Genomic DNA, 8,757 nt, shown 5'->3' with positions numbered 1-8,757 from the left:
GTGTCCAATGAAGAGTTTAATTGGTAAGCCTAAAGATGTTTTCTTTCTACATTGGCCATGAAATTGATGTACCAAGCAAGTGATCTATAGATGAGTAAAGCCGGATAGGGATCCACCTAGGGATTATATATCGTGAAAATAGAAACTATATGAAATAAAAAAGTTCATTGACAATCATAGTAGTAAAATGTGGTAGCAAAAGATATCTAACCATAAGTATGTAACCTTAATCAATTATTTACAAGTGGAAATCTCCAAAATAAAGTGAATATCAGCTTTTAAAATGAAAGGGTTTAATATGTGGCAAGAGAGGAATCATTCAAAGAGATCTTACTTAATTAATCGAAATACATTAAAATTTTCAAACTTGAAGTGCAACAAACTTCAAATTAATTCCTATTTTAATTCCAATATTTTTTAAAGATATAAAGTGGATCAATTTGTGATGTTTTTCAAGGGCAAAGTTAATTACTTTCTATATTAAAGGCATTTATGCCCCCTACTTTTAAGAATGAAGAAATTATATATCCATAAAGAAAGGTGATGTGACCACATTTTAAATGCAATTTCTACACAATTCTATAATGTTGCTTTTGATGAGAGCATAAGTATGAACGTTGATATTGTCTAAACCATGTTCTATTCTTCATTAAATATGCAATTTCTACACAATCTTATGATGCTGCTTTTACGCTTTTACTGACAGCATAATCATGAAAGTTGATATTATCTAAATCATGTTCTATTCTTCCTTTATGGAAATCATTAATATATAAAAATATGACTAGTACATTGTCTCCCTTTTGAAGCCATGAAATCATTACAAGATTAAGTATACAAATTTTATTAAAAAGTCCTCATGTTATGGGGAAACTAGTCCATGTAAACTTAAGATTTATTCATAGCACATATGTACTAAGATAAGGTTGAAATTCTCATGACTAGCGTTTACTAAACACGAACACTTATAAAAATATTACTAGTCTAGAAATATTTCCTCAATAAGACTTGGACCTCTTAACTTCTTTAAGAAGGAGAGTTGCGTCTTTATGTAAGAAGTGGTTCTCAACATTTCAACACAATTGTCCTAAATTATGTATTATGCTTATCATTTCAAGTGGTCTCAACATTTCAACACAATTGTCCTAAATTACGTATTATGCTTATCATTTCAAGTGTTGTCAACATTTCAACACAATTGTCCTAAATTACGTATTATGCTTATCATTTCAAGTGGTCTCAACATTTCAACATAATTCTAAAATATGTATTATGCTTATCATGCCTCTTTTGATCTTTTCATCGCAATAGTATTTGAATAACAGCTTGCAAACTCCATAAATGAGCAAAAAACAAACTGTATTCAACTAAGTTATGAGCCATCAACTAGATTTACACACACACACACACACACATGCGTTCAAGGCCTATTTTAAAAATCCCTTCTTTGTGAATTTTTTATGAATAAAACATACCCTTCTTCGATTCAATCTGTGAATACGCCCTTTAAATGGTACCCTTTTGTATGTAAAAATGTATAAAAAGGGGATTTGAAAAATTCTTTCTTTTGAACCCACATACTACGCTTACATATTTATGAGTGATCCCCCCTGAGACACACACACACACACATAGAGAGAGAGAGAGAGAGAGAGAGAGAGAGAGAGAGAGAGAGAGAAAGAGAGAGAGAGAGAGAGAGAGAGAGAGAGAGAGAGAGAGAGAGAGAGAGCTTACACTCATTATTATGCCAAAAACAAGTTATAAAAAGAATGCTTCCATCCATGCTAACATTTACATCTTTAACCGCCACTTTTGTGAAGAATTTTTTTTGTGGAAGGAAAAGCCAGAAGTGTCTTACTCATGCACTTTAAGTGGTGCTCCGTAGTGGAGGTATATATGGAAACTACATGTGAAAAGGAAGTTTCATATGCAATAGTGTTGTGTGTATGCACCTCAACATGGGCTCAGCTTGCCATCCCCTCAACTTTCAAGATTGGTGGTAGATAAGAGATTCCATGTGATTCAATATGATTGAGCACGATGATTTGCTCAAAAAGGGCATTCAAAAGTAACTTGCATAATGTTCTTTACACTTTCTCATGGATCTTAAGTAAGATCCTCGAGGGCCCTCCTATTAGGAAGTTCCAAGTAGGCAATATGTGTAGGAAATCCAAGGTAAGGTGTAAGGATTGCTTAGGTAAGATCCTTGAGGACACTCATACTAGAAAGTTGCCACCCACATTTAGGCATGGAGGACACCCTTACATTCCTACAATCCTTACCTTCCTTACCTCACCTTAGATTTCTTGAGATATTGCCTACCTACTAGAAGCCTAAAAGGTGTAGGGATTGTAGAAATGTAAGGGTGTTCAACGGTGGGGGAAAAAGCCTAAAAGGTGTAAGAATTGTAGAAAAGGGTGTTCAACTATGGGGGGAAAAGCCTAAAAGGTGTAAGAATTGTAGAAAAGGGTGTTCAACTATGGGGGGAAAAGCCTAAAAGGTGTAAGAATTGTAGAAATGTAGGGGTTGAGATGATAATACAGGGTTGGGGAAAGGACAGGTTCGACTTGGCCGAGAACTTGTCCAACTTTAGGAAAAAACTTTTCAAAATTACACTGAAGGAAGAAGTCTCGTCAGAAATTTCAAGATTTAATTATGTTTTGGAGAGAAGATAAAGAAAATGCGTGCTGAGAAATGATAATTTCCTCCTCAACCATGGGGAAAAAGGACCTCCTCAACCATGGGGTTCATGTAAGGAAAAAAGAAGATATGCCTTGGTGTCAACAATCCAAGCAATCGTTATAAGCTACATAAATGCGCACGTGGATTATGCGAGCTGGAAGGCAGTCCACACGCGTGTAGCGCACTAAGGATCACCGTAATATCACACTTTATAAGAGCAAGTGTTTCACTTAGACTAAGCTTCAGTAGTTAAAAGTAAATAATAAAGCGAATGGAGCAAGTGTTTCACTTAGACTAACCTCCAGTTAAAAGTAAATAATAAAGCTAGCTAGAGGACTGTTCCATGCTAGCGTCTATATAAATTGGCCTGTGTAGGAGAGTTTAGGGGACAAGAAAGAAAACCATGGATGAGGGTGGCAGCTCCGCCCAGCTTGAAGCTGGCTTACCGCCAGCTAGCTTCCTGTACGCTGGTGATGATCATAATGTAGACGATGATGGGCGGCCAAAGAGAACAGGTAAACGCCATTTTGAGTGAATTGCTGCACAGCAACGTCCTGTGCAAGAGACGCTCATTTTGTTTTGGTTTCATGCAGGGACGCTGTGGACGGCGTCCGCCCACATCGTGACGGCCGTTATTGGGTCCGGCGTTCTGTCGCTGGCGTGGAGCATGGCCAAGCTGGGCTGGGTGGCCGGCCCCACCACTCTGCTGGCCTTCGCCCTCATCACCTACTTCACCTCGCTCCTCCTCGCCGACTGCTACCGCTCGAGCTCCACCAATGGCTCAGCCGGGAAGCGCAACCACACCTACATGGAAGCCGTCAGGTCCAACTTGGGTAAGTCCACTCCCCAAAAGAGTAAAATTTTAATTCCCAAAATGTCCCCTTACCCTACCCCTTTTATAAAACACATGCGTCGCACGTGTCCCCCCCTTGTTAACATGGCCTGAGCCTCCTATGCACCCATGGACAGGAGAAGTGCAGACTAAGTTTTGTATGCTCGCACAATTCACCAACTTCATCGGCATTTTAACTGGCTACACTATCACCACCTCCATCAGCATGATGTAAGTGTCATACTCTCCTCTTACACATGCCATGTCATTGAGTGCCAAGATGATTAGATGATTATAAAGTGACCAAAACTATAGGAACCATCTACAATGTAGCTTTTTCAAAGCTACCTTGCTTCTACATGTGCATGTCCTTACACATGCCCAAGTGTGTGTGTGTGTGTGTGTGAGTGAGTGAGTGTGCCCATAAGCGTGCATGCATATATAAGTGCGTGTTGTGTATGTACAAGTGTGTGTCTGTGTGTGTGTGTGTGAGAGAGAGAGAGAGAGAGAGAGAGAGAGAGATTCAAATGTGTGTGTGTGTGTGTGAGAGAGAGAGAGAGAGAGATTCAAATGAAAGTCATTTGAGATTTAATTCACTCTAAATTCTACCTTCAGGGCCATTAAAAAGTCCAATTGTTTCCACAAGCGTGGACATCATTCACCTTGTTATTCTTCTACCTACACATATATGAAACTATATGGGGCAGTTGAGGTTGTTCTCTCACAAATCCCTAACTTTAGCAAGCTATGGTGGCTCTCCATAGTTGCAGCGGTGATGTCCTTTTCATATTCTTTAATTGGAATTGGGCTTGGTATAGGCAAAGCCGTAGGTGATCTCTCTTTCTCTCTCTCTCTCTCTATGCGTGTGTGTGTGTGCGTGTTTCCTCATCTTATTTATTGACTTCAACTTTGTTTACAAAGTAGCAATGTGAAAAGACACAGCCTTACAAAAAAATAAAAGTAAAATGCTACATTTAAAACTTTTAGTTGTGGATTATGGAGAGTGAATTTATCATGTGGTATGATTCCATGTGCAGAGAGCGGTCATTCACATGGCACACTTGGTGGCTTGATTTATTCCAATGATAACTCTTTTCTTCACAACACAAATCATATTTGGCCTATCTTCCAAGCCCTTGGAAACATTGCTTTTGCCTACTCCTACTCTGCTATTCTCATTGAGATCCAGGTAACCCTCTAATGGTTATATTATCAAGCACAAAGTTTGATGTAAATGGTTTTCTTTCATGCATAAGATTTTAATGTGCATAATAAAACTCTTTGCCACCCATTGATGTAGATATTATCTTTTATTTAGCTTTGTTTGAAATAATACAAACATGATGATATCAATGTACATGGAAATTAAGGGAATCAATAATTTATGCAGGATACACTACGATGTCCTCCTGAAGAAAGTCAAATTATGAAGAAGGCCAACCTCTTAGGAGTCTCTGCCACCACCATCTTTTACATGTTGTGTGGTTGTATTGGCTATGCCGCTTTTGGAAGTGATGCCCCCGGGAACCTTCTCACAGGCTTTGGGTATTATGAACCCTATTGGCTTGTTGACCTTGCAAATGCATTTGTTGTCGTACACCTCATGGGAGCATATCAGGTCTCATTCTCATCTCTACTATTTATACGATCTCATCTTATCTCATGGTTTTTTCAATACCCCCTAGTCAATCTTTATGCATGTTTATGAGTCCTTATGAATGTCTAGTCGATACTTTTTTTCATTAGTTTGTGATTGACTATCACTAATGAACTCCCACTAATGTAGTTTAAGTATGGAATGTTGTAAATTCTAGGTAGATGGCCATAAGTAGAGCCCATAAGTAGACTTAAATGATAGGAAAGTGGGTATGTTGCCATAGCAAACTTCCAAAAATCTAACAACGCTATAACTACAAGTCATGGGTTCACTTTAACCTCAGGTAGGGAAAAAGTAGAAAAATAGGTGTACAGAGAGAGAGAGAGAGAGAGAGAGAGTCCATGGGTTCTAGATTACACATTGAATATATAAAAAAGGACTTCAATGAGACTCCATGGCTATTTGGGCAAACATGGTAAGGAACTAGGCAAAACAAAAAAGATTCAATAGACATGCCTCGACTTCTTCACCACTCTTTAGACAAGCCCACAAGATATGAAGCAAAGCAAGAGATGATGGCTTAGTGTTCTCTTATTGTAGACAGTAAAAGACTCTTATTGTAGACACTAAAAGATTCAATAGACAAACATTGATCAAAGTCATGGGAGATGATGTTACAAAGCTATGGTAGGTATAACTTTGTGTGGATGGATTCGGTGCCAAGGTCAAGGATTTTGACAATTGAAAAGGTGGTAAGTACTATAAATGGAAAAGGTTTTGTAAGATCCTTGCAAGCTTTATTAAATGAAAGGCCACCAACTCCTCAAAAGTAGTAACTCAAACTTCCTCTTTGACTATAGGATTTTATGCACAAATTCCTACTTAATGCAAAATTCTAGAATAAAATGATTTGATGAGAGTTCTTACATAAGCGAGAGTATTCTTAATATTGAATTTTTTTCTTCGTGTCTATACTAGTTTTTGCTCCTCGAAATCTTGGATATGTGGTGGTTTCACGGGACCTCCATTAAGATTGTCCAAAACTTAAGCAAATTTAGTTCCATCAGTGGAATTATACTTGCAGTAGAAGGGCATTATCCTTGTTCTAGCTCTAAAGGCTGTAATTTTGACAAATGGGATATCCAAGATTAGGGAATTAGCTTTGCATGCTTGAAATTGACAAAGTAGAGTATCCAAGGTTAGGGCATTAAAAGCATATAGATATATTTAGTTTTGGGTTCTTTCAACTTCAAAAAGGTGAACCATGATATTTATATGTGGTAGAAATGAGGCTACAAAGGAAGCTATTCTACTAAGGGGAGTACTTGAAAATGAGATGTGTGACTATGAATGGTGATAATGTGATACACAAGATTTCCAAAATCAATTGAAGGCAATACTGTTACTTTGGAAAATTAAAAATAAACCTTCTCTTGTTTTTTTTGGGCATCCCATAAACACCTTTTCTTGTTTATTTGGAAAGCAATTGTGGATTCTATTCTTGTTCACTATCACACTCACTCCTCTTGATTCCTAAATTGGATTTAACGCATTGTTTTTCATAGCACTTTTCTTTCTATGCTTAGTATTGTGTATGCAAAGTTTATGAGTTAAAATTTGATGAAGTACATGAAAAGATTTTATTACATCATATTATTTCAACATGTGCAACATCATTTTTCCAAAATTTAATATCTCTGAAGATGCTAATAAGTCTTTGTGTCTTTTATTTGTAGGTCTTTTGCCAACCCATCTTTGCATTTGTTGAAGCATGGGTCTCATTTTCCTTCCCCAAGAACCCCTTGATCAATAAGGTCTACAAGACAAGAATCCCATTCGTAGGGATAGTCTACCATGTTAGCCTCTTTAGGCTAGTGTGGAGGACCACTTTTGTATTCTTAATCACATTAGTTGCCATGATTCTCCCCTTCTTTAATGACATATTGGGAATAATAGGTGCTTTAGCATTTTGGCCTCTCACTGTATATTTTCCCATCCAAATGTACATTTCTCAATCTAAGATACAAAGTTGGAGTCTCAAGTGGTTTTCCCTTCAAACACTTAGTTTCTCTTGCCTACTCATCTCTATGGCAGCACTTATAGGATCCATGCAAAGTGTGATAGAGAACCTCAAAACATACAAGCCCTTCCAAGAACACCAATGATTATCATTACATTTGTCTACTAGGGACCTATTGATAATTATTGTGAGATGATTTCAAGTGAGCATATATAGATACAAAATTCCTCTTTCCTCCATGTTCCTTTTCATTCATTGTCAAGAAAAAAGAAGAATTTACTTCGCTCTTTAAATGATTCAAAGATGGTTGAAGGATGTGGGAACACTTTGATTTGTTAACATTATCACATGATCTCCAATAATTAAAGTTAAAGAATCATGCATTTAGTTGGGCATCCGTATCATAATGAATAAAATATCAAGACTCCATATTGTGATTGTGTATGAAATATATATACTGATCTCTTATTATTTAAAAGGAATTCTTTTTTCACAAATAGAAATATTTTCATTCAATATAGTATCATAATGAATAAAACATCAAAACTCCATATTCTACTTGAATATATATTTCTAATATCTAATTATTTAAAAGGAATTCTTTTTTCACAAATAGAAAATATTTTCATTGAAGATATTATTGAATAATTAAAGAGTTTTAAAATATAAAATTTAGAAACTTGAGAATAAAAACTATAACAACAGTAAGGAAATTAAGAATTAAACATTAGTTAACACATTTTAATTGATTCCATATTTATGCAAATTAAAATTTCTAATTTGATGGGTAAATTATCTTTAATGGGTTAAGAGAGAGAGAGAGAGAGAGAGAGAGAGAGAGAGAGAGAGAGAGGGTCAATTGGGTGGTCTTACCTAAATGAAAGTACAACATGGATGTTCCTTATACAAACTTATCAATCATGTTAAGAGTATGTTAGTGTTGCATGCAATATGCTCTAAATTCGTATAAGTGCACTAAAGCACAATGTTCATGTGGAATAACCCAAATAGAAAAGGTATAAGAGAGGGTACACTCTTCTTGGTTTGTTTACCTTATTAACTTAGACTTACCTTCGGATCCTTATTCAAATTCATAACTACCTCATCAAAAGAGATTCCAACTACCAACACCCATAGAAAATAGTTTCACACCAACTAGTTATTTAGGCTTCCTAAAAATTAGTTATAATGGACGCTAAGCACAAGGCATATTATGAAAGACATACATGAGTTTGTAAATTTTAACTTATAGAGTTAGTTTATGTTCCTTATGTCTTTGTAGCCTTTAGTTGTATTTTATAATTTGATTTATCATTAATAAGTATTTAGTTAACCTAATTCACTAATAATTCTATTGGGATATCAAGATTAACTAGTGCTCAAACTTTGATGATCCTTGTGTCTTTGTAGCCTTTAATTGTATTTTATAATTTGATTTATCATTAATAAGTATTTAGTTAACCTAATTCACTAATAATTCTATTGGGATATCGAGATTAACTAGTGCTCAAACTTTGATGATCCGCATGTGTGATAGCTTCTGCACTTACACCAATGGCATGGTTGGTGAGATTATAGTTGATATGACGCCAGTGGATGACAAGCTATGTGACAGCCACTTTGGAG

At 36.2% G+C, this 8,757-nt stretch overlaps 1 protein-coding gene across 1 annotated transcript; it reads left to right on the top strand.

Annotated features, from left to right (window-relative positions):
* Positions 1–3,038: 3,038 nt before the first annotated feature.
* LOC147637024 (amino acid permease 4-like) lies at positions 3,039–7,370 on the top strand. Its single transcript, XM_086800640.1, has 7 exons — positions 3,039–3,197; positions 3,276–3,515; positions 3,652–3,745; positions 4,130–4,344; positions 4,552–4,703; positions 4,905–5,132; positions 6,848–7,370. The coding sequence occupies exons 1-7, from the start codon at positions 3,086–3,088 to the stop codon at positions 7,274–7,276; spliced, it is 1,470 nt and encodes a 489-aa protein (XP_086656766.1). The 5' UTR covers positions 3,039–3,085; the 3' UTR covers positions 7,277–7,370.
* Positions 7,371–8,757: the final 1,387 nt, after the last annotated feature.

Source organism: Cibotium barometz, chromosome 7 (assembly GCF_041138505.1).
Source record: "Cibotium barometz isolate CiBa-2024 chromosome 7, ASM4113850v1, whole genome shotgun sequence".
NCBI lineage: Eukaryota > Viridiplantae > Streptophyta > Polypodiopsida > Cyatheales > Cibotiaceae > Cibotium > Cibotium barometz.
Note: the sequence above shows the minus strand (reverse complement) of the source record. Positions and strands in the feature narration are given on the sequence as shown.

What these genes read in the sequence shown, in the direction of transcription:
- LOC147637024 (XM_086800640.1), top strand. Translation starts at nt 3,086, where the DNA reads ATGGATGAGGGTGGCAGCTCCGCCCAGCTTGAAGCTGGCTTACCGCCA. An exon ending in ACCACCTCCATCAGCATGAT is followed by an intron (nt 3,746 to 4,129) that starts GTAAGTGTCATA and finishes TTCTACCTTCAG; the next exon opens with GGCCATTAAAAAGTCCAATT. An exon ending in CTATTCTCATTGAGATCCAG is followed by an intron (nt 4,704 to 4,904) that starts GTAACCCTCTAA and finishes TAATTTATGCAG; the next exon opens with GATACACTACGATGTCCTCC.